The 26782-nt window shown below is 40.1% G+C and overlaps 1 protein-coding gene across 1 annotated transcript in view; it reads right to left on the bottom strand.

The window, feature by feature from the left end:
* The window catches only part of LOC150088286 (cubilin-like), a 670594-nt gene that overhangs the window by 524947 nt on the left and 118865 nt on the right, over nt 1-26782 (bottom strand). Inside the window, exon 5 of the mRNA XM_090370103.1 lies at nt 17226-17300. Within this exon, the coding sequence (XP_090226229.1) occupies nt 17226-17300 (75 nt within the window). The remainder of the gene's footprint in view (nt 1-17225; nt 17301-26782) is intronic.

The raw sequence follows: 26782 nt of genomic DNA, 5'->3' as shown, positions 1-26782 counted from the left end.
GCATCGACATTCACACATGAGGAGTTATTCAGCGAGGGGAATGCCAGAGGTGTATTCAATTCTAGCAGTAAGCTAGAGAATCTTGTAATAACTGAGAGCAAAGTGGAGGAGAAAATGTTGAAGATAAACACAAGAAAGGCACCTGGGGTGGATGGGATCTATCCAGTTATATTAAAGGAGGCAGCAAAGGAAGTAAGCAAACCCTTAGCTATAATTATGAGAGCTTCCTTGGACTCAGGGGAGGTACCCACGGACTGGAGATGTGCAAATGTAACCCCAATTCACAAAGGAGTATCAAAGGCTGACACAAGTAATTATAGACCTGTGAGCTTAACTTCTGTTCCCGGAAAATTAATGGAGGCACTGGTTAAAGAAGCACTGCAGGATCATCTAGACAGGACTTCAGTTATAGCTAGGACACAGCATGGTTTTGTTAAGGGTAAGTCTTGCCTGACCAATTTGATTGGATACTATGATGCAGTCACAAAAGAACTGGATGCAGGGAATAACTTTGATATTATATACTTGGATCTTAGAAAGGCTTTTGATATTGTTGCACATGGAGGACTGCTGCACAAATTGGAGCAGTGTGGCATTGGAGGCAAATTGCTGCTATGGATAAAGGGGTGGTTGAGGGGGAGAAGACAGAGAGTGGTAATCAATGGACACTGCTCATCGTGGACTAATGTTATTAGTGGAGTCCCTCAGGGTTCAGTATTGGGTCCTTTATTGTTTTCTGTATTTATAAATGATATTGATGATGGTATATCAGGCTTAATGTCCAAGTTTGCAGACGATACGAAGGTTGGCAGGGTTGTCAAGGACACTACTGACACTATGCTACTGCAACAGGATTTGGAAAGGTTGAGCAGATGGGCTTCGAGGTGGCAAATGAAGTTTAACATTGACAAATGTAAAGTACTACATATGGGAAACAGCAACCCCAGAGCAACGTATCAACTCTGTGGTACTACACTGACAGTGGTAGAGAATGAAAGGGACCTGGGGGTGGTTGTGCAGGCAGATATGAATTTCTCTGAGCAGTGCAGACGGGCTGCAAGAGTAGCTCATAGTGTATTGTCAATGATATATAGGAATTTTTCTAGCAGGGATAAGGAGGTGATTATTCCCTAGTATAAGGCAATGGTCAGGCCACACCTAGAGTACTGTATACAGGCTTGGAGGCCCCATTTCAAGAAGGATGTAGAGCTGCTGGAACGAGTACAGAGAAGGGCAACAAGATTAGTGAATGGAACACAGGGGTGCTCTTTCGAAGAAATTTTTAAGTTTTGCAAATTACAGTGTCTGGAGACTAGGCACCGGCGAGGTGATCTGATAGAGGTGTATAAATCCTTGAATGGTTTGAGCATGCTCAATGCTGATGGGATTCTTCCTCTTGCTCAGAATAATCACCTGAGAGGGCATAAATTCAAATTGAGGAAAGACAGATGTAGGATAGATGTGCGGAAATTTGCCTTTAGCCAGCGGGTGGTTGGTAGGTGGAACAGACTTCCATCCCTTGTCATGGAAGTTGATAGCCTAAATAAGTTTAAGGCTCAGCTGGACAGGTATTTCGAACGAACAGAGGGGTGAAGTGGAAGTGGTTATTTTTATTTATGTTACTTTCTTTGTTTTTTTTTGGCTGATGTTGCATAAGCTTGCTTTCTTGCATCAAATGCCTCTACTAATGCTAATGCTAAAGTCCAGGAATGGACTTTGTTGAGGGCGAGATTATCAAGTGAAGTTTCAGATTGATTCCAAGTCATATTCTCAGCATCTTTAATGCACGTCTGCAAAATGGGGTAGTTCCAGCACAATAGAAGGAGGCATTGCTAAAACTGCTTTTAAAATCTCCAGTGAAACCAAAGGGCAGAGTGGAATCTCTTCACCTGATTGCTCTATTGAGTGGATTGAGAAAAGTACATAAATGACTCCTAGCAGTGCAAATAAGGAATCATGTGCAAGGTAACTATGTTTTATCTGACTATCAATATGGTTTCACTGAATGTGTAGCAATGCATGGCTAAATATAATTGGTATTTTAATTGATTTTGCTGGGGCATTTGACACAATCAATTGGAACAGTATATTATTTGTTATGCAAAAAAAGCAAAATGTACAAAGCAATTATATTCAAACTGTTTATCTTAAAGCCGAAGTTTTATCTGATTGTAGAGATGCTCTCTGGTAATGAGTGCAGTATGACTTCTATTAAAAAAAATATGCGCACGCGTGTATGTGTTGTCCCATATTCAGGGTGCTGTTGCTTAATATTAATTACACACCCTGAATAATAAAATCATGCAATAGAAAAAAATCTTAAGACATCCTCTGTGCATGTAGCACGTTTGACTGTATGAATGTATTGTGTCCTCGTATTAAACAGGAGCCTCCTCACTCACAACTGCAGTTGAGAGTGAGCTATCCAGGAGGCTCTCCCACTGCCTTTTGTTGGTGCCATGCTGATTTCAGATTCAGATGGCATGCTGTGGGATGCTAACACTGGTTTCAGCTGGTCTGGCCAGTGTTGGATGTTAGAATTCAGTCAAAAATGCCATGATGATGACCCAAGGATTGGGTCATCCTCTCCAAAAACCTCAGATTATTCTTCCCTCCCTCCCCTCTAAAACATTTCACCTGGTGGATACCATCACCTTAAATACCTTCTGCTGCTCTTAACAGTCCCCCCTCACTCCTCCTGTGGAGGGTAGGTTGCCTCTGCAGGGGTGCTCCTTCTATTTCCCATTCTTCTAGTTCCTGACAGAAGCCTTCTTATCATCCACCCACTTTTTCCTCTTTCCTCCAAAACTCAAATCACCACTGCATTTGTTTTCAACAAAACTGCTACTTTTTTCGTTTGTTGTTTGGACCCTCCAGGCAAGCTCAGGCCATGCTAGGGGTCCCCCTTCTCTGCCAGAAACCTTATACAACCCTACTTCCTGCCAACCTCCGCATGAAATTAAACATCATCTAGGGGACTGCAGCATTCTACATGACCCTGGGCTAAGAGGTCAAGTAAACACCAGACCAAAATAACCCAACATTACATGACACAAACCATGCAATAACACACTTTTTTCTGACCTTTACAGAGTCAGTAGGCGCCTCCGTAGCCAGGTGGGAAGGAGCAGCAGTGCATAGCACATGCTTCTTGATTAGTCCGGGGTTCGAGCCCATCACCACCAAATATGGAGGATGCGGAAAGGTCAGGGAATGACCACCGCACATCCCGGAGCAATATGGCCTTAGTTGCTAATGCTCCTAAAAAAAAACCAAATAACAGAGTCAGTATTACATCACAAAAGTTATACTATGGATGTGGGAGGGAACCCCTGGTGCTGCAGAACCTGTATCACTATACATTATATAGTCTTTTCTATACATATTGTACTTCACATATTCAAATTCTACATTCTTTATATCTGAATGACACCATGTGAATGATATCCCCACAATGTCTGCATTTGATAACTTGACCAGTACATCAAATTTATTTACCATGCTCCTAGCATTAATGTAAACACAAGTATACTGGGTTTTTAATCTTAGTAACCCTATGTATTTGCTTGTTCCATAAAGAACTCAACAGTTCTTGAAATCTCCGACACCCTGCTCGCCTGACTGCTGTATGTCCCAGTGCAAGAATCACTTATACCCTGTCTGCAGCTGCTGTTAATCTATTAGTTAGTATATTCCCCCACATCTGCTAGCAGTTTTCCCACCTACCTAACAATGTCTTGATAGCATCAGCAAATAAGCTTGCACACCGTCTATCTAAGTGTATCTCATCCCTGCAAAAATAGTCTCTATCCTGTTAACAAGCACAGACTAAACTGAGAAAAATTCTACCCTGTGAATCTTGCAGTCTCCTCATGACCAAATTGAATTGACAAGGCTCTTGGCATGTACTCCCTCCCTCTCAACTTTTTCTCAACATTGCTCTGTATTTTTTATTTAAGTCCTCAGATTTATAAACAACACTTCAATAAACTTCAGTTAATTAGAATCCGAGAGCAGGTGGAGAATGGTAGCTTTATCCCTACACAGGTAGCAAACCCGTTTCTCCATTATTTTGCACTTCTTATTTCAAGCTGACTTTCTGTAGCTGTTCTATGATCTGCATAGCTCTTTCAAGGTCATGTTGGCAGTAGCTTTTTTTTTTTTTTTTTTCATGAAAACCGCAAACACGAGAGGCATTAGAACCTATAGTACTTAGTACCATGCTTGGTTGGAGGTTGAGAAGATGTATTGACATTAGACTTGAACTACTGTAGACTGTAATTTTCAGGAAAGACATATGATGGAAGGTTGTTCCAGAAAAGAGCAGATGAATGAATAAATGAGGAAGATGAAAAGTTGGTTCTGTGATTTTGAAATTGGACAGTAAATGGATGTTAGATAGTGGCGGCACGTGTTTAGACTGTTTTGAAAGAGAGAGTGGGAATTAAAGAATCAAATTCACAAGAATAGTGCCCATGGAAGTATTTGTAGAAAAGGCATGCAGCTGAAACAGTACGTCTATGAGACAGTAAGTGGAGGGATTCTGTTAGAGACGAGTCATTAATTAACCTAACTGCCCTCTTCTGAATGGAATCTAGAAGCATGAAAGAGGTTTTGGGGGACACAGCCACAGATGTGGGAACAATATTCCATGGTAGGCTGGATTTGTGATATGTACAGAGTGAATGGCTGTTTGGAAGAAAAGTAACACCAAGAGCAAAAGAGAAAACCAAGTTTTTTTAGATGCAAAGGAAGCAATATTTGTAATGTGCTTGTGCCAAGAGAGATTAGAAGTCAGGGTAAACCCCAAAAGAGATATATCAACATGTCTAGAAATTGGAGTGTCACCAAAGATAAGCATAGGAGCAGAAGAATCCTTTTTGCGAGATATAAGAGAAGACAGTTTTAGAAGGATTGTAGTAGTAGTAGTAGTAGTAGTGGCATGTGATGCAAGAAAGCAAATGTATGAGCTTATGCAGCATCAGCCAAAAAAAAAAAATCACACCATTCCCTCCAAATGCCTGTCCAGTTCCTCCTTAAATTTATTCAACCTATCAACTTCCACAACGACTGATGAAAGTTTGTTCCAGCAATTAACCACCTGCTGGCTAAAGGCAAATTTCTGCACATCTATTCTACATCTGTCTTTTCTTAATTTGAATTTATGCCCCCTTAGGTTCGTAATCTGAATAAGTGGAAGGATCCCATCAGAATTCAGTGTGCTCAACCCATTCAAGGCCTTATATACTTCAATCAGATCACCGTGCAGGTGCCTAGTCTCCAGCCACTGCAATTTGCAGAACTTAAGCCTCTCTTGGTAAGAGGATCCCTTCATTCCCCTCACCAATCTTGTTGCCCTTCTCTGTACACGCTCAAGTAATTCTACATCCTTCCTAAAATGAGGTCTCCAGACCTGTATGCAGTACTCAAGGCGTGGCCTGACCATTGCCTTATACAGAGGGATAATCACCTCCTTTTCCCTGCTAGCAAAATTCCTATATATCATTGACAAAACCCCATGACCTGCCCTGGCAGCCTGTCTCCATTGCTCAGAAAACTTCATATCTGACTACACAATTACTCCCAGGTCTTTTTCATTTTCTACCACCTTAAGCGTAGTACCACACAGTTGGTACATTTCTCTGGGGTTACTTCTACCCATATGCAGTACTTTGCATTTGTCAAGGTTAAACTTCAGTTGCCACTTCTTAGCCCATCTGCCCAAATTATCCAGATCCTGTTGCAGTGGCACACTGCCATTACTGTCATTAACAACCCTGCCATCCTTTGTATCATCTGCAAACTTCGACATTAAGCGTGATATACCTTCATCAATATCATTGATAAATATACAAAACAACAGTGGACCTAACACCGAACCCTGTGGGACTCCACTAATAACATTAGTCCAAGAAGAGCAGCACCCATTGATTACCACCCTCTGTCTTCTCGCACTTAACCATCCTTTCATCCATTGTAGCAACTTACCCTTACTACCATTCTGCTCCAATTTGTACAATAGTCTTCCATGCACAACAGTGTCAAAAGCTTTCCTGAAATCCAAATATATGATATCAAAATAATTTTTTGCATCCAGTTCCTTTGTAACCACATCATAATATCCTATTAAATTTGTCAGACAAGACTTTACCTTAACAAACCCATTCTGTGTCTGAATTATTGCTGCAGTCTTGTCTAGATGATCCTGCAATGCATCTTTAACCAGCGACTAAGTTAAACTAACTGGTCTGTAATTACTCGTGTCACCATTCGATCCCCATTTGTGAATTGGGGATACATTTGCACATCTCCAGTCCGTGGGAACCTCCCCTGAGTCCAAGGATGCTCTCATAATTATGGCTAAGGGTTTGCTTAGTTGCTTTGCCGCCTCCTTTAATATAACTGGATAGATCCCATCCACCCCAGGTGCTTTTCTTACGTTTAACTTCAACAATTTCTCTTCACTTTGCTCTCAGTTATTACAAAATCATTAAGCACACTGCTACAATTTGATAACCTTCTGCCATTTTCAAACCTTAATAATTCCTCACGTGTGAATGTAGATGCAAAATACTCATTCAGTTTGTTTGCTATCTGAGCAGAATCATCAACAGTCGAACCATAGATGTCAAGTGGACCAATCAGATTCATTCCCATCCTTTTAGAGTTTATATAAGTAAAGAAATCCTTGCTGTTTTTCTTAGCACCCTTTGCCAAGGATTTCTTGTAATCTCCCTTCGCCTGCCGAACCTCCTTTGTGACCTGATTACAGATTAATTTATATCTGCCATGGGCTTCTGAGTCACTTGATAATTTATATGCATCCCATGCATTTTTCTTCTCTGTTACGAGTCTCATTAGTTCATTTGACAACCATTTAGGCCTAAACCTTGTACAATATTTCTTAATATATATGAAACTTTTAGTATCACCCACGATAAATTCCTTGAATGCTTCCCACTTAGAATTTACTGTTGGTAACATCGTCATTTGATCCCACTGTACAGAATTTAAAAACTGTCGGAGACCACTGTACTCGCCTTTACGGAAGCAAAAACCCTTTCCTTTACCCCTGATCGTAATTAAATCTTTAAGTAAATCCCACGTCAGTACACTGTGATCACTGCCACCTAGTGGTTCTTTTATCTGCAAATTCCTAATACATGAATGATCACTGCTGATAACTAGATCAAGAGTATTACTCTCTCTGGATGCCTCTCGAACATGCTGCTGCAGAAAACAATCATCCAATAAATCCACAAAAGTCTCACTAGTGTGTGAGTGACCAAACCACAAGTTCCAGTCAATATCTGGGAAGTTAAAATCTCCCATTATAAGACATTCCGATTTACTAGCCCACTCTATTTCTCTGTACAATTGTTCATTGTACTCATTCGAGTCATTAGGCCTATAACACACTTCTACTCTTATTTTTGCTTTCGCAGTGCTTATGTCACACCAAACTGACTCAACAGTGCACTGTTCATCTATATCAACTGGATGCACTTCTTTTGATTTTATGTTTTTCTTAATTAACAGCATGACACCTCCTCCCTTCCTATCCTGTCTATCCTTTCTGTACACATTGTACTCCCCAAATTCCAGTTCGGCATTCCTTATATCTGTGTGACACCATGTCTCTGATAGCCCAACAATATCCGCCTTTGATGTCTTGACTAACACTTCAAATTCATCAAATTTATTTACTATACTTCTAGCATTGGTATACATGCAAGTATACATGCACCTATTCCTATTCCCAGCCACTCTAACACATCCCATATATCCACCTGTTTCACGATGACAGACATCCGTCCCTGAAACCCCCAACACCCCTCGCTCCAGGTCGATACTTATTCTAACAGAAGTTGTGCAAGAATCACCTTCACCTCTGCCTACGGCTACTGTTAAACTATTAGTCCTTGTATCCCCCCAAGCTATCAGTTTTCTGACCCACCTAACACTGCCTCGATAGCATCAGCAAATATCCTTGCACCCTGTTTTTTTAGGTCACTGTTGAAAAAAAGCCGTGAGGTAGGGTTGAATTTGAAAGTGTCTGCAATTCTGCCCAGACACGATAGGAGGGAGTATATGATGAGAGCCTTGTCGATCGATTCGTCCCTGGAAAGATTGTGCAAGGCTCAAGGGGTAGAATTTTTTTCAGCCTGGACTGTACTTGTTAACAGGAGAGATTGCTTCTACAGGGATGGGATACACTTAAATAGAAAGGGTGCAAGAATATTTGCTGATGCTATCGAGGCAGTGTTAGGTGGGTCGGAAAACTGCTAGCTTGGGGGGAGACAAAGACAAATAGATTAACAGTAGCCACTGGCAGAGGTGAAAGAGATTCTTGCACTGCTTCTATTGGAATGAGCAGAAACCTGAAAAACAATATGCAGGATATTTCAGAGACTGCTGGAAGTCATTGCGGTACAATTAAACACATGGGTTGTGTTAGGGTAGCTAAGAATAGAAACAGGTGCATGTATACTTGCGTGTACACCAATGCTAGGAGTTTAGTAAATAAATTTGATGAATTTGAGGTTTTGCTCAAAACATCAAAGGCAGATATTGTTGGGATATCAGAGACATGGTGTCACACAGATATAAGGAATGCAGAACTGGAATTTGGGGAGTACAACGTCTACAGAAAGGATAGACAGGATAGGAAGGGAGGAGGGGTTATGCTATTAGTTAAAAAACACATAAAATCGAAGGAAGTGAAGCCAGTCGACATCGATGGACAGGGCAGTGTCGAGTCAGTTTGGTGTGACATAAGCATGGGTAAATCAAAATTGAGAGTAGGAGTGTGCTATAGGCCTAATGACTCTGAAGAGTATAATAAGATACTGTACAGGGAAATAGAAGGGGCCAGTAAATCAGAGAGTCTTATAATGGAGGATTTTAATTTCCCAGATATTGACTGGAATTTTTGGGATGGTCACTCACACACTAGCAAGGCTTTTGTGGATTTATTGGATGATTGTTTTCTACACCAGTATGTTCGGGAGGCAACTAGAGGGAGTAATACTCTTGATCTGATTATCAGTAGTGCTTCTTCATGCATTAAGAATCTGCAGATAAAGGAACCACTAGGTGGCAGTGATCACAGTGTGCTGAAGTGGGATTTACTCAAAGAGGTAACTACCATCAGAGGTAAAGGGAAGGGTTTTTTCTTTTCGTCAAGGCGACTATGATGGGCTGAGACAGTATTTAAATTCTATACAGTGGGACCAACTGATGATGTTACCAACAGCAAATTCAAAATGGGAAGCATTCAAGGAACTAATCTTGGAAGCTACCACGCTTTACATACCAGCCAAGAAATACTGTTCAAGGTTCAGGCCTAAATGGTTGTCAGATGAACTAATGAGACATATGGCAGAGAAGAAAAATTCAAGAATACATACAAATTAATGGGTGACATGGAAGCCTATCACAGATATAAGTTGGTGTGTAACCAAGTCACAAAGGAGATTAGGCAGGCAAAGGCAGATTATGAGAAATACTTGGCAAAGGATGCAAAGAAAAACAGAAAAGAGTTCTTTACCTATTTTAACTCAAGAAGGAAAGGGATGAATCAGATCGGTCCACTGGATGTTGATGGTTCAACAGTAGAGGATCCTGCTCAGGTGGCTAACAATCTAAACAAGTTTTTTGCATCTACATTCACACATGAGGAGTTATTCAGGAAGGGGAATGTCGTAGGTGAAGTAAACATTGGCAGTGAGCTAGATGATTTTCTAATAACTGAGAGGAAAGTGGAGGAGAAATTGTTGAGGATAAACATAAAAAAGGCACCCGGGGTGGATGGGATTTATCCAGTTATATTAAAGGAGGCACCAAAGGAAGTAAGCAAACCCTTAGCCATAATTATGAGAGCTTCTTTGGACTCAGGGGAGGTACCCATAGACTGGAGATGTGCAAATGTAACCCCAATTCACAAAGGAGGATCAAAGGCTGACACAAGTAATTATAGACCTGTTACTTTAACTTCGGTTCCAGGAAAATTAATGGAGGCACTGGTTAAAGAAGCACTGCAGGATCATCTGGACAAGAATTCAGTTATAGCTCAGACACAGCATGGTTTTGTTAAGGGCAGGTCTTGTCTGACCAATTTGATTGGATACTATGATGTAGTCACAAAAGAACTGGATGCAGGGAATAACTTTGATATTATATATTTGGATTTTAGAAAGGCTTTTGATATTGTTGCGCATGGAAGACTGCTGCACAAATTGGAGCAGTGTGGCATTGGAGGTAAATTGCTGCTATGGATAAAGGGATGGTTGAGTGGCAGAAGACAGAGAGTGGTAATCAATGGACACTGCTCAACGTGGACTAATGTTATTAGTGGAGATCCTCAGGGTTCAGTGTTGGGTCCATTGTTGTTTTCTGTATTTATAAATGATATAGATGATGGTATATCAAGCTTAATGTCCAAGTTTGCAGACGATACAAAGGTTGGCAGGGTTGTTAAGGACACTACTGATGCTATGCTGCTGCAACAGGATCTGGAAAGTTGAGCAGATGGGCTGAGAGGTGGCAAATGAAGTTTAACATTGACAAATGTAAAGTACTACATATGGGAAACAGTAACCCCAGATCAACGTATCAACTCTGTGGTACTACGCTGACAGTGGTAGAGAATGAAAAGGACCTGGGGGTAATTGTGCAGGCAGATATGAAGTTCTCTGAGCAGTGCAGACGAGCTGCAAAAGTAGCTCATGGTGTCTTGTCAATGATATACAGGAATTTTTCTAGCAGGATAGGGATGTGATTATTCCCTTGTATAAGGCATTGGTCAGGCCACACCTTGAGTACTGTATACAGGTCCGGAGACCTCATTTTAAGAAGGATGTAGAGCTGCTGGAACGAGTACAGAGACGGGCAACAAGATTAGTGAATGGAACAAAGGGTTGCTCCTACGAAGAAAGGCTTAAGTTTTGCAAATTACAGAGTCTGGAGACTAGGCATCGGCGAGGTGATCTGATAGAGGTGTATAAGGCTTTGAATGTCTTGAGCATGCTCAATGCCGATGGGATTCTTTCTCCTGCTCAGAATAATCACCTGAGAGGGCATAAATTCAAATTGAAGAAGGACGGATGTTGGATAGATGTGCAGAAATTTGCCTTTAGCCAGCGGGCAGTTGGTTTATCGAATAGACTTCCATCACTTGTTGTTGAAGTTGATAGCCTAAACAAATTTAAGGCTCAGCTGGACAGGTATTTCGAACGAACGGAGGGGTGAAATGGGAGTAGTGGTTGTGCTTTTTTTTTTTTTTTTTTTTTTTTTTTTGGCTGATGCTGAATGAGCTTGCTTTGTTGCATCATATGCCGCCTCTACTAATACCAATGCTAATGCTAAGTGTATCCCATCCCTGTAGAAGCAGTCTGTCCTGTTAAGCTATTATTCTCCCAATCACCCTTATCATGCAGTAAGGTTCATGTCTTTTCAAGGCCAGCTGCTAAGTGGTCTAACAGACAATAACTAATACTAATCTTTAAGAGTATCCATGTCAGCTATTCTATAATCTTACTCCCTGTACTCTGACAGCTCATGATTAGAGGGATTATCAGCAGTATGTGTGGTTGTACATTGAATACTGCTGATTATCAGCAGTATGTGTGGTTGTACATTGAATACTTCCAATGCCACATTATGTAAAGAAGTAGGTATCATCATTATCACTCTCCAACTTTTTACCTCAACTACATCAGTGTATCAAGTTTTTTGTTTGTTTGTTTGTTTGGTTTTTAGGAGCATTAGCAACTAAGGCCATATTACTCCGGGATATGCGGTGGTTATTCCATGAACCTTTCCGCATCCTCCGTATTTGGTGGTGACGGGCTCAAACCCCGGTCTAATCAAGAAGTGTGTGCTCACTGCTGCTCCTTCCCACCTGGCTACGGAGGCAGCCAGTGTATCAAGAATACATGGTGTCACACAGATATGAGAAATGCAGAACTGGAATTTGGAGAGTACAACGTGTACAAAAATGATAGTCAGGATAGGAAGGTTATGCTATTAGTTCAGAAACACATAAAATCCAAAGAAGTGAAGCCAGTCAACATCGCTGGACAGTGCAGTGTCGAGTCAGTTTGGTGTGACATAGGCATTGGGAGATCAAAATTGAGAGTAGGAGTGTGTTAGAGGCCTAATGACTCTGATGAGTATAATAAGAAACTGTACAGAGAAATAGAGTGGGTCAGTGAATCAGAGAGTCTTATAATGGGGGATTATAATTTCCCAGATATTGACTCAAATTTGTGGGTTGGTCACTCACACACTAGCAAGGCTTTTGTGGATTTATTGGATGATTGTTTTCTACATCAGCATGTTCAGGAGGCAACTAGAGGGAGTAATACTCTTGATCGGATTTTCAGTAGTGATTCTTCATGCATTAAGAATCTGCAGATTCTTAATGCATGAACCACTAGGTGGCAGTGATCACGGTTTTTGCTTTCGTATAGGCGACTACGGTGGCATGAGACAGTATTTAAATTCTATATGGTGGGACCAACTGATGATGTTACCAATAGCAAATTCAAATTGGGAAGCATTCAAAGAAATTATTTTGGAAGCTACTAGGCTTTACATACCAACTAAGAAATATTGTTCAAGGTTTAGGCCTAAATGGATATCAGATGAACTAATGAGACATATGGCAAAGAAGAAAAATGCATGGGAAAAATATAAATTAATGGGTGACATGGAAGCCTATGATAGATATATGCTGGTCTGTAACCAAGTCACAAAGGAGGTTAGGCAGGCAAAAGCAGATTATGAGAAATCTTTGGCAAAGGATGCAAAGAAAAACAGCAAAGAGTTATTTACCTACGTAAACTCTAGAAGGAAGGGGATGACTCAGATTGGTCAACTGGATATTGATGATTCAACTGTTGATGATCCTGCTCGGGTGGCTAACAAACTAAATGAGTATTTTTCATCTACATTCACACACGAAGAGTTATTCAGGGAGGGGAACGACAGAGTTAAGTTAAACTCTGGCAGTGAGCTAGATGATTTTGTAATAACTGAGAGGAAAGTGGAGGAGAAATTGTTGAAGATAAACATAAAAACGGCACCCGGGGTGGACGGGATCTATCCAGTTATATTAAAGGAGGCAGCAAAGGAAGTAAGCAAACCCTTAGCCATAATTATGAGAGATTCTTTGGCCTCAGAAGAGGTACTGGAAATGTGCAAATGTATCCCCAATTCACAAAGGAGGATCAAAGGGCGACACAATTAATTATAGACCTGTTAGTGTAACTTCTGTTCCAGGAAAATTAATGGAGGCACTAAAGAAGCACTGCAGGATCATCTAGACAAGACTTCAGTTACAGCTCGGACACAGCATGGGTTTGTTAAGGGGAAGTCTTGTCTGACCAATTTGATTGGATACTATGATGTGGTCACAAAGGAACTGGCTGCAGGAAATAACTTTGATATCATATATTTGGATCATATAAGGGCTTTTGATACTGTTGCACATGGAAGACTGCTGAAGAAATTGGAGCAGTGTGGCTTTGTAGGCAAATTACTACTATGAATAAAGGGATGGTTCAGTGGGAGAAGAGAGTGAGTAGCAATCAATGGACACTGCTAATTATGGACTAATATTATTAGTGGAGTCCCTCAGGGTTCAGTGTTGGGTCCATTGTTGTTTTCTGTATTTATAAATGATATTGATGATGGTATATCAAGCTTAATGGCCAAGTTCGCAGACGATACGAAAGTTGGCAGGGTTGGTAAGGTCACTAATGACAGTACGCTGCTGCAACAGGATCTAGAAAAGTTGAACAGATGGGCTGAGAGGTGGCAAATGAAGTTTAACATTGACAAATGTAAAGTATTACATATGGGAAGCTGTAACTCCAGAGTAACGTATCAACTCTGTGGTACTACACTGACAGTGGTAAAGAACGAAAAGGACCTGGGGGTAATTGTGCAGGTAGATATGAAGTTTTTTGAGCAGTGCAGACAGTCTGCAAGAGTAGCTCATGGTGTCTTGTCAATGATATACAGGAATTTTTTTAGCAGGGATAAGGAGGTGATTATTAGTCCCTTATATAAGGCAATGATTAGGCCACACTTTGAGTACTGTATACAGGTCTGGAGTCCTCATTTTAAGAAGGATGTAAAGCTGTTGGAAAGAGTACAGAGAAGGGTAACAAGATTAGTGAATGGAACAAAGGGATGCTCTTACGAAGAAAGGTTAAGTTTTGCAAATTACAGTACCTGGAGACTAAGCACCTGTGAGGTGATCTGATTGAGGTGTATAAAGCCTTGAATGGTTTGAGCATGCTCAATGCTGATGGGTTCTTCGTCTTCCTCAGAATAATCATCTGAGGGGGCTTTTGTTTTTTGTTTTGTTTGTTATTTGGTTTTTAGGAGCATTAGCAACTACGGCCATATTGCTCCGGGAATATGCGGTAGTCATTCCCTGACCTTTTCGCATCCTCCGTAATTTGCGGTGACGGGATCGAACCCTGGTCTAACAAGAAGCATATGTTACGCACTGCTGCTCCTTCCCACTTGGCTACGGAGGCACCTCCTGAGAGGGCATAAATTCAAATTGAGGAAAGACGGATGTAGAATAGATGTGCAGAAGTTTGCTTGATTGATTGATTTGGTAGTTGTTGGCGCATCGGCTTCTGTGGCCATATTGCACCTCCCAAGGTTTTTGCAGTACTTTGATCCAAGCCCGAGGCGGGAATCGAACCCGCGACCTTTGGGTTGCCGGGCAGGTACTTTACCCACTCGGCTAGCCCGGTCGGCCAGAAGTTTGCCTTTAGCCAGCGGGTAGTTGGTTGGCGGAACAGACTTCCATTCTTTGTTGTGAAAGTTGATAGCCTAAAAATTTAAGACTGAGCTGGACAGTTATTTGAAATGAACGGAGTGTTAAAATAGAGCTTTTTTTTTTTTTTTTTTTTTTGGCTGATGCTGCATAAGCTTGCTTTCTTGCATCATATGCCTCTACTAATGCTAATGCTAATAGATACAAACATATATGTTAAAAGATTTAAACCTAAAAACTTCCCGATTCCTTTTGCAATCATAGGTGGTCTCAGTCACAACCTATACAATGCCCATTTCCATCTACAATCTGCCAAAAGCATGCAAAAGATAATGCCACCTAATTAGTATCCCACTTTCCTCTAACTCTCATATCAATGATCTAGATAAATCACTTTCTACCATAGCAAATTCATTCCATTCAACATATGATGCAGTTCTGAGCAATGAAGCTAATAAGTCTCCTGATCCTGATGGAATTTCTCCACTTGTTTTCAAAATTCGTGCTTCTGAATTTGCTTCTAGTTTGTGTTACCTTTTAGCATTCTCTTGTTCCACTGCTTTTTTCTTCTGCATGGAAATTTTCGCAGTTCCTATAAAGGGAGACAAATTCCTGTCTACCAAACATGGCACTTACCTCCACTATTTCCAAAGTAATGGAGAAATCCCTCAACCACCAATTCAAACACTAGCAAAAAAGCATGATATATTTCATCTGAAGAATGACTGCCAATATGGATCTCACTCAATCTTGATCCACTGATGATATCTTGGCTTGTGTTGCTGATCGCCAGACAAATTCAATGGAGTCTGGTTAAACTCAAGAAGTTGCTCGACATGTCCAAGGCTTGGGCATAAAGCTTCTAAACAAGCTTAGATCTTATGGTTTGTCTTCTGTTTTTTACAAATGGGTAGCCATTTTCTCTCCGGCCACTCACTACAGATAAGGGTAGATGGCCTTCTGTCTTCAAGCTTCTCAACTAATCATCATCATTCCCAAAGGTTCATTTCTTTTTTCTACTCTTTTTCCTCTTGGATGTCAATGACCTTCTTTACATACTGGAAATCTTATCTTTGGAATGATAGCACACTACTTTCTACCTTCCAGTTTGAGAAAACTTTGCTCTGTAATTCTTCAATAGGGCAAAGAAAACATACTTAACTTCAATCCTTCTAAAACTCATTCCTGTGTTATTTCTAGCAAAGCCCTCTATCTCACCTGATCACCTTCAACAACATTCAGATTTCTAGACAAGATTACATATCTTTAATGGTGATCACCCTAACTTATAATCTTTCTTGGCATAAGAACATTGCAAATTATGACTCCCTGTACCAAAGAAAGTGGGGCGATTTCTTTTTCACTCTCAATAGTTCTTTTACTCCAAACACTTATTGCCTCTATAAAAATATCAAATTTGCCCTAACATGGAATATTGTACTCTTCTGAATCAATTCTATTGAAAAAGACAGTCCAGTTAAATAATAGCCCTTCTCTCACAAAATCCCTTTCCATTGTCTAAAATACATTCAGTTTCTGCTACATTTTTTTTTTCTCCTATTTCAATGGGATATTCTTCCAAACTGACAGCTGTAATTCCACCTGCCTGATCCAAACCATTATGAACATATGACTTTACTTGTCAACAGCACCCTCTGTTCTACTCATTGAGGTGGTGGTTGTTCAGAACTTCTGAACTCACAGAACTAAGTTTCCTCTTCCTCATTTATCCTATGTACTATTTTCTTTGGAACAACCTTCTTTTGTGTATTCCTTGATAATTAAAAATTACAGAAATTCAAGTCTCCAATTTCAGTGGGTATTTTCTGGCTCTTTGGGTTCTTTTATCTTTAATGTTTAAACGTTACTAATCAATGAAAACTCATTTTTAATAGAGCAACCAATTAACTCCTATAGTTACAATTATAGACTAAAAACGGCGCCTCCGTAGCCAGGTGGGCAGGAGCAGTGGTGCGTAGCACACGCTTCTTGATTAGACCAGGGTTCAAGCCCGTGACCACCAATTATGGAGGATGCGGAAGGTCAGGAAATGACCACCGCATATCCCCAGCCCAGATAAAGGGCGAGGGTTGGCGTCAGTAAGAGCATCCGGCCATAAAAATTTCATGCCAAAACAATATAAATGCTGACACCATATATACACAATGGAAAAAAGGCAAGGACAAAAAAAAAAAAAAAAAGTTACAATTGTAGACTATAATTGGCATAAATATTAAATGCTATATATATTTCTTTCTTCCATAGACAATTTACGGACATTTTCTAAGGATTAGGAACAATTTAAAATGCAATGGGTAAATGACGTGGAAACTAGATACACCATAAATATTCCACTTAAAAAAATAATAATAATTTCCTTACTTGACAAAATATAATGCCACATCATAACACTAATGTCACATACCCTCTGTATCCACCTTCGAAGTCCTCGTCGGCCAAGGTTAGTTCCTTGTTCATCTGTACCTATTAACTGACTAACCTAAAATGATATCTAAAATCAATGCCATGTGCATTTAAATGAATATTAACATAAATATTTTAAAAATGATGAATTAAATACAAAAACAATAATATCTTGAACTAATTATTACCCAGAAGGCCAAGAGATTAAGTTATTTTTTCTTCCAGCGCACAGTGGGAAAAAGAATAACTTCTACAAGTATGATTCTAAACATTAACTTACCTAGGAATTTTCTGCATGGGAAATTCCATTTGGTTGGCTTTTACACATCAACTAGTGATTATTGTTCCAAGACACATACTGTTACAGACATAACCCTCCTCAGAAATGGTGAGCGAAAGTTTTGTTTTAAATAATGGTCCTAATAGTGTGCAAGGTGGAGACAATGCACCAAGTGTTTTTTTTTTTTTAATGACCACCCCAACAACAAAAAGTATTAGACCTATAATACTTAGTACCATGCATGGGTAGAAGGCTGAGAAAACAGAAGAATAACTTGACATCAAACTTGAATTTGTGCATATTTTAATTTTTAGGAAACACATTTGCAGGTATAAAACAACAGAAGTTGAAGGAATTAATTAGGAAGAAGAAAAATAGCTGGTTCTGTGAGTTTTAAGTTGGACAGTAAAGGGTGTTGGCTGGTTGTGGCATGTATTTGGACTGGATTGGTAGAGGGAGGGGGGAATTACAGAAGCAAATTCAAAAGAACAGCACCTTCGGAAACTTATATAGAAAAACCATACAGCAGAAAAAGTATGCTTAGGAGACAAAGAGATTTTATAAGAGAGAGGTCATTAATTAACCAAACTATCCTCTTTTGAAAGGAGTCCAGAAGCATGAGAGAGGGTTTGGATGCAATTTCCCCAATGTGGAAAATATGTTAGTTAGAGGTGATATTGTTGTACACATTGGCACTAATGACATTAACAGTAGAAGATCTGCAAACTTACTTAACAAGTATAGTTCAATGCTGAAAAACAGTCAAAAGTTACAGTTAAATTTCAAAGTGTCTGCAATTATGCCTAGACATGATATGAGGGAATACATGATAGGAGATAGTATATGATGAGAGCCTTGTCAATCAATTCAGCCTTGGAGAGACTGTGCAAGGCTCATGGGGTAGAATTTTTCTCACTGTGGTCTGTGCTTGATAAAACAGGGGAGACTGCTTCTACAGGGATGGAGATACACTTAAATAGAAAGAATGCAAGAATATTTGCTGATGCTATTGAAGCAGTGTTAGGTGGATCGGAAAACTGCTAGCTTGGAGGGATTCACAGGCAGAGGTGTAAGTCATTCTTGCACTGCTTCTATTGGAATGGGAAGCAGCCTGAAAAGTGAGTTCCTGGGCATTTAAAGAACTGCTGTGAGCCATCACGAAACAAGTAAATACACGGGCAGTGTTAGGGTACTAAGAGTAAGAAGAGGTGCATGTTTACATGCATGTACACCAATTCTAGCAGTATAGTAAATAAATTTGATGAATTTTAAGTGCTTGTCAAGACATGAAAGGTGGTTACTGTTGAGATATTGGAGACATGGTTTCACACAGATATAAGGAATGCAGAATTGGAATTTGGTGAGTGCAATGTGTACAGAAAGGATAGACAGGATAGAAAGAGAGGAAGAGGTTGTTATGCTAGTAGTCAAGAAACACATAATATCTAAGGCAGTGCATCCAGTTGACACTGGTGGACAGTGCAATGTTGAGTCAGTTTAATGTAATAAAAGCACCGGGAAAGCAAAAATGAGGGTAGGAATGTGTTATAGGCTTAATGACTCTGATGAGTACAATGGATAACTATACAGAGAAATAAGACTGGGCCAGTAAATAGAATGTCTCATAATAATAGGGGATTTTAATTTCCCAGATATTGACTAGAACTTGTGGATTGGTCACTCACAGACTAGCTAGATATTTGTGGATTTATTGTCTGATTGCTTTCTACAGCAACATGTTCGAGACGCAACCTGAGGGAGTAATACTCTTGATCTGATTATCAGCAGTGATTATTCATGCATTAAGAATCTGCAGATAAAGGAACCACCAGGTAGCAGTGATCACAGTGTAGTGATGTAGGATTTACTTAAAGTTGTAACTATCATCATGGATAAAGGGAAGGGTTTTTTGCTTTCATAAAGCTGACTACAGTGGTCTCAGACAGTTTTTAAATTCTATACAGTGGGACCAACTGATGATGCTACCAACAGTAAATTCTAAATGGGAAGCATTCAGCTGCCCACATCAATGCCAGAGCTTGCACTTGGTCATCTTGCAACACAGAGGCAGCCCCCAAGGCAGAATGCACTGGTCCCACAGGAACTAGTAGTTGTTGGTGACTCTATTGTCAGGGAAACGGGGAACATGCTTTGTAAAAAGGATAGGTGGAACAGGACCAGGGTATGTCTGCCAGGGGCAAGGGTTGATGACGTTGTAGAGCAGATATCATCTTTTAAGGGCACAAAAGGTGATATAGTTGTACACGTTGGCACTAATGACATTAAGAGTAGGAGACCAGCGGAATTACTTAACAAGTACAGGTCACTGTTGAAAAAAAGCCGTGAAGTAGGGTTAAATTTGAAAGTGTCTGCAATTCTGCCCAGACACGATAGGAGGAAGTATATGATGAGAGCCTTGTCGATCAATTCGGCCCTGGAAAGATTGTGCAAGGCTCAAGGAGTAGAATTTTTTTCAGCCTGGAATGTACTTGTTAACAGGAGAGATTGCTTCTACAGGGATGGGATACACTTAAATAGAAAGGGTGCAAGAATATTTGCTGATGCTATCGAGGCAGTGTTAGGTGGGTCGGAAAACTGCTAGCTTGGGGGGAGACAAAGACTAATGGATTAACTGTAGCCACTGGCAGAGGTGAAAGAGATTCTTGCACTGCTTCTATTGGAATGAGCAGAAGCCTGAAAAACAAGATGCAGGATATTTCAGAGACTGCTGGAAGTCATTGTGATACAAGAAAATACATGGGTTGTGTTAGGGTAGCTAAGAATAGAAACAAGTGCAGGTATACTTGCGTGTACACCAATGCTAGGAGTTTAGTAAATAAATTTGATGAATTTGAGGTATTGCTCAAAACATCAAAGGCAGATATTGTTGGGATATCAGAGACGTGGTGTCACACAGATATAAGGAATGCAGAACTGGAATTTGGGGAGTACAATGTGTATAGAAAGGATAGACAGGACAGGAGGGGAGGAGGGGTTATGCTATTAGTTAAAAAACACATAAAATCCAAGGAAGTGAAGCCAGTCGACATTGATGGACAGGGCAGTGTCGAGACAGTTTGGTGTGACATAAGCATAGGTAAATCAAAATTGAGAGTAGGAGTGTGCTATAGGCCTAATGACTCTGATGAGTATAATAAGATACTGTACAGGGAAATAGAATGGGCCAGTAAATCAGAGAGTCTTATAATGGGGGATTTTAATTTCCCAGATATTGACTGGAATTTGTGGGTTGGTCACTCACACACTAGCAGGGCTTTTGTGGATTTATTGGATGATTGTTTTCTACACCAGCATGTTCGGGAGGCAACTAGAGGGAGTAATACTCTTGATCTGATTATCAGTAGTGATTCTTCATGCATTAGGAATCTGCAGATAAAGGAACCACTGGGTGGCAGTGATCACAGTGTGCTGAAGTGGGATTTACTCAAGGAGGTAACTACCATCAGAGGCAAAGGGTAGGGTTTTTGCTTTCGTAAAGGCGACTATGATGGTCTGAGACAGTATTTAAATTCTATACAGTGGGACCAACTGATGATGTTACCAACAGCAAATTCAAAATGGGAAGCATTCAAGGAACTAATCTTGGAAGCTACCAGGCTTTACATACCAACCAAGAAATATTGTTCAAGGTTCAGGCCTAAATGGTTGTCAGATGAACTAATGAGACATATGGCAGAGAAGAAAAATGCATGGGATACATACAAATTAATGGGTGACATGGAAGCCTATGATAGATATAAGTTGGTCTGTAACCAAGTCACAAAGGAGATTAGGCAGGCAAAGGCAGATTATGAGAAATCCTTGGCAAAGGACGCAAAGAAAAACAGAAAAGAGTTCTTTACCTATTTAAACTCAAGAAGGAAAGGGATGAATCAGATTGGTCCACTGGATGTTGATGGTTCAACAGTTGAGGATCCTGCTCAGGTGGCTAACAATCTAAATGAGTATTTTGCATCTACATTCACACATGAGGAGTTATTCAGGAAGGGGAATGTCGTAGGTGAAGTACACATTGGCAGTGAGCTAGATTATTTTTTAATAACTGAGAGGAAAGTGGAGGAGAAATTGCTGAGGATAAACATAAAAAAGGCACCAGGGGTGGATGGGATCTATCCAGTTATATTAAAGGAGGCAGCAAAGGAAGTAAGCAAACCCCTAGCCATAATTATGAGAGCTTCTTTGGACTCAGGGGAGGTACCCATGGACTGGAGATGTGCAAATGTAACCCCAATTCACAAAGGAGGATCAAAGGCTGACACAAGTAATTATAGACCTGTTAGTTTAACTTCGGTTCCAGGAAAATTAATGGAGGCACTGGTTAAAGAAGCACTGCAGGATCATCTGGACAAGAATTCAGTTATAGCTCAGACACAGCATGGGTTTGTTAAGGGCAGGTCTTGTCTGACCAATTTGATTGGATACTATGATGTAGTCACAAAAGAACTGGATGCAGGGAATAACTTTGATATTATATATTTGGATCTTAGAAAGGCTTTTGATACTGTTGCGCATGGAAGACTGCTGCACAAATTGGAGAAGTGTGGCATTGGAGGCAAATTGCTGCTATGGATAAGGGGATGGTTGAGTGGCAGAAGACAGAGAGTGGTAATCAATGGACACTGCTCAGCGTGGACTAATGTTATTAGTGGAGTTCCTCAGGGTTCAGTGTTGGGTCCATTGTTGTTTTCTGTATTTATAAATGATATTGATGATGGTGTATCAGGCTTAATGTCCAAGTTTGCAGACGATACCAAGGTTGGCAGGGTTGTTAAGGACACTACTGATACTATGCTGCTGCAACAGGATCTGGAAAGGTTGAGCAGATGGGCTGAGAGGTGGCAAATGAAGTTTAACATTGACAAATGTAAAGTACTACATATGGGAAACAGTAACCCCAGATCAACGTATCAACTCTGTGGTACTACGCTGACAGTGGTAGAGAATGAAAAGGACCTGGGGGTAATTGTGCAGGCAGATATGAAGTTCTCTGAACAGTGCAGACGAGCTGCAAGAGTAGCTCATGGTGTCTTGTCAATGATATACAGGAATTTTTCTAGCAGGGATAAGGATGTGATTATTCCCTTGTATAAGGCATTGGTCAGGCCACACCTTGAGTACTGTATACAGGTCTGGAGGACTCATTTCAAGAAGGATGTAGAGCTGCTCGAACGAGTACAGAGAAGGGCAACAAGATTAGTGAATGGAACAAAGGGTTGCTCTTACGAAGAAAGGCTTAAGTTTTGCAAATTACAGAGCCTGGAGACTAGGCATCGGCGAGGTGATCTGATAGAGGTGTATAAGGCTTTGAATGGCTTGAGCATGCTCAATGCCGATGGGATTCTTCCTCTTGCTCAGAATAATCACCTGAGAGGGCATAAATTCAAATTGAGGAAGGACGGATGTCGGATAGATGTGCGGAAATTTGCCTTTAGCCAGCGGGCAGTTGGTTTGTGGAATAGACTCCCATCGCTTGTTGTTGAAGTTGATAGCCTAAATAAATTTAAGGCTCAGCTGGACAGGTATTTCGAATGAATGGAGGGGTGAAATGGGAGTAGTGGTTTTTTTTTTTTTTTTTTTTTTTTTTTTTTTTTTGGCTGATGCTGAATAAGCTTGCTTTCTTGCATCATATGCCTCTACTAATGCTAATGCTAATGCTAATGCTAATGAGACTCGTGGCAGAGAAGAAAAATGCATTAGATGCATATAAATTATCAGGCAACACAGAAGCTTATGGTATATATAAGCTATAAGCTTATATAGTTTATAACTTATATTACAGACTTATATAAGCTATATAAGTCTGTAATTATGTCACAAAGGAAGTTAGGCAAGAGAAGACAGATTACGAGAAATCTTTGGCAAAGGATGCAAAGACTTCTTTACTTATATAAACTTTAGCAGGAAGGGGATGAATCAGATTAGTCCACTTGATATCGATGATTTTACTGTTGATGATCCTGCTCAGATAGCTGACAAATTAAATGAGTATTCTGCATCTACATTCACACATGAAGAATTCTGTAGGGATGGGAAGTGAAGGAGAGAAGCTCATTAAACTAATAGGGAGCTAAATGATTTTGTAATAACTGAGAGCAAAATGGAAGAGAAATTGTTGAAGCTAAACATAAGAAAGGCAAACGAGGTTGATGGAAGTTATTCCTTTATATTAAGAGAGTATCCACTCAGGGAAGGTGCCCACTGACTAGAGAAGTGAAAATGTATCACCAATTCACAAAGGGGATCAAAAAGTGACACGAGTGATTACAGACATATTACTTTTACTTCTGTTCCAGGGAAATTAATGGAGTCACTTGTTAAAGAAGCATTACAGGATCATTTAGACAAGACTGCAGTAATATTTCAGACAGCATAGGTTTGTTAAGTCTTGTCTGACCCATCTGATTGGATACTATGATGTGGTCAGTGAATGCAAAAAATAATTTTTATATCATATACTTGGATTTCAGGAAACCTTTTGATACTGTTGCACATGGAAGACTACGATGTTGTTGTTTTGTTGTTTGTTTTTTAGGAGCATTAGCAACTAAGGCCATATTGCTCCGTGAACATGCGGTGGTCATTCCTGACCTTTCCGCATCCTCCGTATTTGGTGGTGACGGGCTCGAACCCCGGTCTAATCAAGAAGCGTGTGCTACTCACTGCTGCTCCTTCCCACCTGGCTACGGAGGCGCCTCCGGAAGACTACTGTACAAATTGGAGCAGTATGACATTAAAGGAAAGTTGCTATAATGGATAAAAGAATGGTTGACTGAGAGAAGACAGAGAGCGGTAATCAATAGACATTGCTGTTCGCAGACTGATGTTATTAGTTGAGTCCCCAAGAGTTCAGTGTTAGGCTCATTGTTGTTTTGTATGTTTATAAATGATATTGATGAAGGTATATCAGGCTTAATTTTGCAGATGATACAAAAGTTGGCAGTGTCGTTAATGACAGTAATGACAGTATGCTACTGCAACAGAATCTAGAAAAGTTGGGCAAATGGGCTGAGAAGTGGCAACTGAAGTTTAACATTGACAAATGCAAAGTACTGCATATGGGTAGCAGTAACCCCAGAGAAACGTATCAATTCTGTGGTACTACACTCGGGGTGGTTGAGAATGAAAAAGAACTGGGTGCAATTGTCCAGTTAGATATGAAATATTCTGAGCAGTGCAGACAGGCTGCAAGAGCAGGTCATGGGGTCTTGTCACTGATCTACAGGAATTCTGCCAGTAGAGAAAGGGAGGTGATTAGCCCTTGGTATAAGGCAATGGTCAGGCCACACTTTGAGTACTACGTGCAAGTCCAGAGGCCTCATTTCAGGAAGGATGTAGAGCTGATAGAATGAGTAAAGAGAAGGGCAACAAGATTGGTGATAGAACAAATTGGTACTTTTACCAAAAAAAGCTTAAGTTCTGCAAATTACAGCATCTTGAGACTAAGCACCTGTGAGGCGATCTGGTTAAGTTGTGTAAGGACAAACCATTCAAACTTTGAATGTTTTGGCAGGCTCAATGCTGATAGGATTCTTTCTCTTGTTCAGATTTCAAACCCAAGGGAGCCAACTGAAATTGAGGTTAAATGGGTGAAATGGGAAGTGTGTGTGTGTGTGTGTGTGTGTGTGTGTGTGTGTGTGTGTGTGTGTGTGTGTGTGTGTGTGTGTGTGTGTGTGTGTGTGTGTGTTCTTTCGTTCTGTTTTTTTTTTTGGTGGATGCTGCATAAACTTGCTTTCTTGCATCATATGCCTCTACTAATGCTAATATTCCATGGTACGGCAGATTTCAGATTTGTACGAAATGAGGAATTGTTCGGAAGAAAACTAATGCTGAGACAAAATAAACCCAGTTTTAGATGCAGAGGAAGCAATATTTATAATATGCTTATGCCCAGTGAGATTAGAAGCAAGAGAGATATATGATCCTGGAACCCTAAGAATAAGATATATGATCTTGTCTAAAAATCTGAGTGTCATCAAAGATAAACAGTGGAGTAATAGACTACTTTTTGCAATATGTAAAAAAGGCTGAGTTTTTAGTGAGATTGAAATTAACTAAGTTAATTTTTCCCATTGGAAAATTACCAGGAGATCAACATTTAAGGAATTAGTGGTGGTTTTTTGAGAGGATGAAGCTGTTTTTTAAGGCAAAGTTTCTCAAACTGGAAGACTGAATACACCAATCTATATCTGCAAAACTATAGATAGGAGTTCACGTGAGGTGGAAGAAGGTCATTAATATCCAAGAAGAAAAGAGTGGAAGAAAGAACTGAGCCTTGGGGAACACCAGCATTTGTGTTAAAGTTAGAATACAGAGACATATCTACTTTCACCTATAGTGAGCAGTCACAGAGAAAACTGGATACCCAATTGCAAAAAAACAGTAATCCATAAGATGCAAGTTTGTTTGGAAAACTTCTATGCCAAACACAATCAAAGCCTTAGAAATGTCAAGAGCAACAGCATGTTTCACTAAACTTTTCTATTGAATTTTGCCATAGCATATGCTAATATATTACCAGTGCACCGGCACTGACAGAATCCATATTGGCAATCATTCATCAGATGGAAAATTTCAAACTAGTTTAAAGAGTTGATGGTCAATGGATTTTACCATTGCTTTGGAAAGAGTAGAGGTAAGTGTAATGGGATAATAACTATATACCATTAGCAAAGGCACATGATGCAAGAAAGCAAGCTTATATAGCATCAGCCAAAAAAAAAAAAAAAAACCCTTTATTTCACCCATCCACTTGTTCCAAATGTTTGTCAAGTTAAGGCAATCAACCACCCGCGGCGAAAGGCAAACTTCCGCACATCTATCCTACAATTGTCTTTCCTCAATTTGAATTTATGCCCTTTCAGATGATTATTCTGAGCAAGAGGAAGAGTCCCATCTGCATTGAGCATGCTCAAACCATTCAAGGCTTTATACACTTCAATCAGATCATCTCGCAGGTGCCTAGTCTCCAGTCACTGTAATTTGCAATACTTAAGCCTTTCTTCGTAAGAGCAACCCTTTGATCCATTCACTAATCTTGTTGCCCTTCTCTGTAATCATTCCAACAGCTCTACATCATTCTTAAAATGAGGCCTACACACCTATATACAGTACTCAAGGTGTGGCCTGACCATTGCCTTATACAAGGAGATAATCACCTCCTTATAATCACCATGGGCTATGCTAGCAGACCATCTGCACTGCTCAGAAAACTTCATATCTGCCTGCAAAATTACCCCCAGGTTCTTTTCATTCTCTAC

The sequence above is a fragment of the Mastigoproctus giganteus genome, chromosome 3 (assembly GCF_048544385.1).
Source record: "Mastigoproctus giganteus isolate SK-2022 chromosome 3, ASM4854438v1, whole genome shotgun sequence".
Taxonomy (NCBI): Eukaryota; Metazoa; Arthropoda; class Arachnida; order Uropygi; family Thelyphonidae; genus Mastigoproctus; species Mastigoproctus giganteus.
The sequence above is the reverse complement of the archived record's forward strand: the minus strand, read 5'-3'. Positions and strand labels throughout refer to the sequence as shown.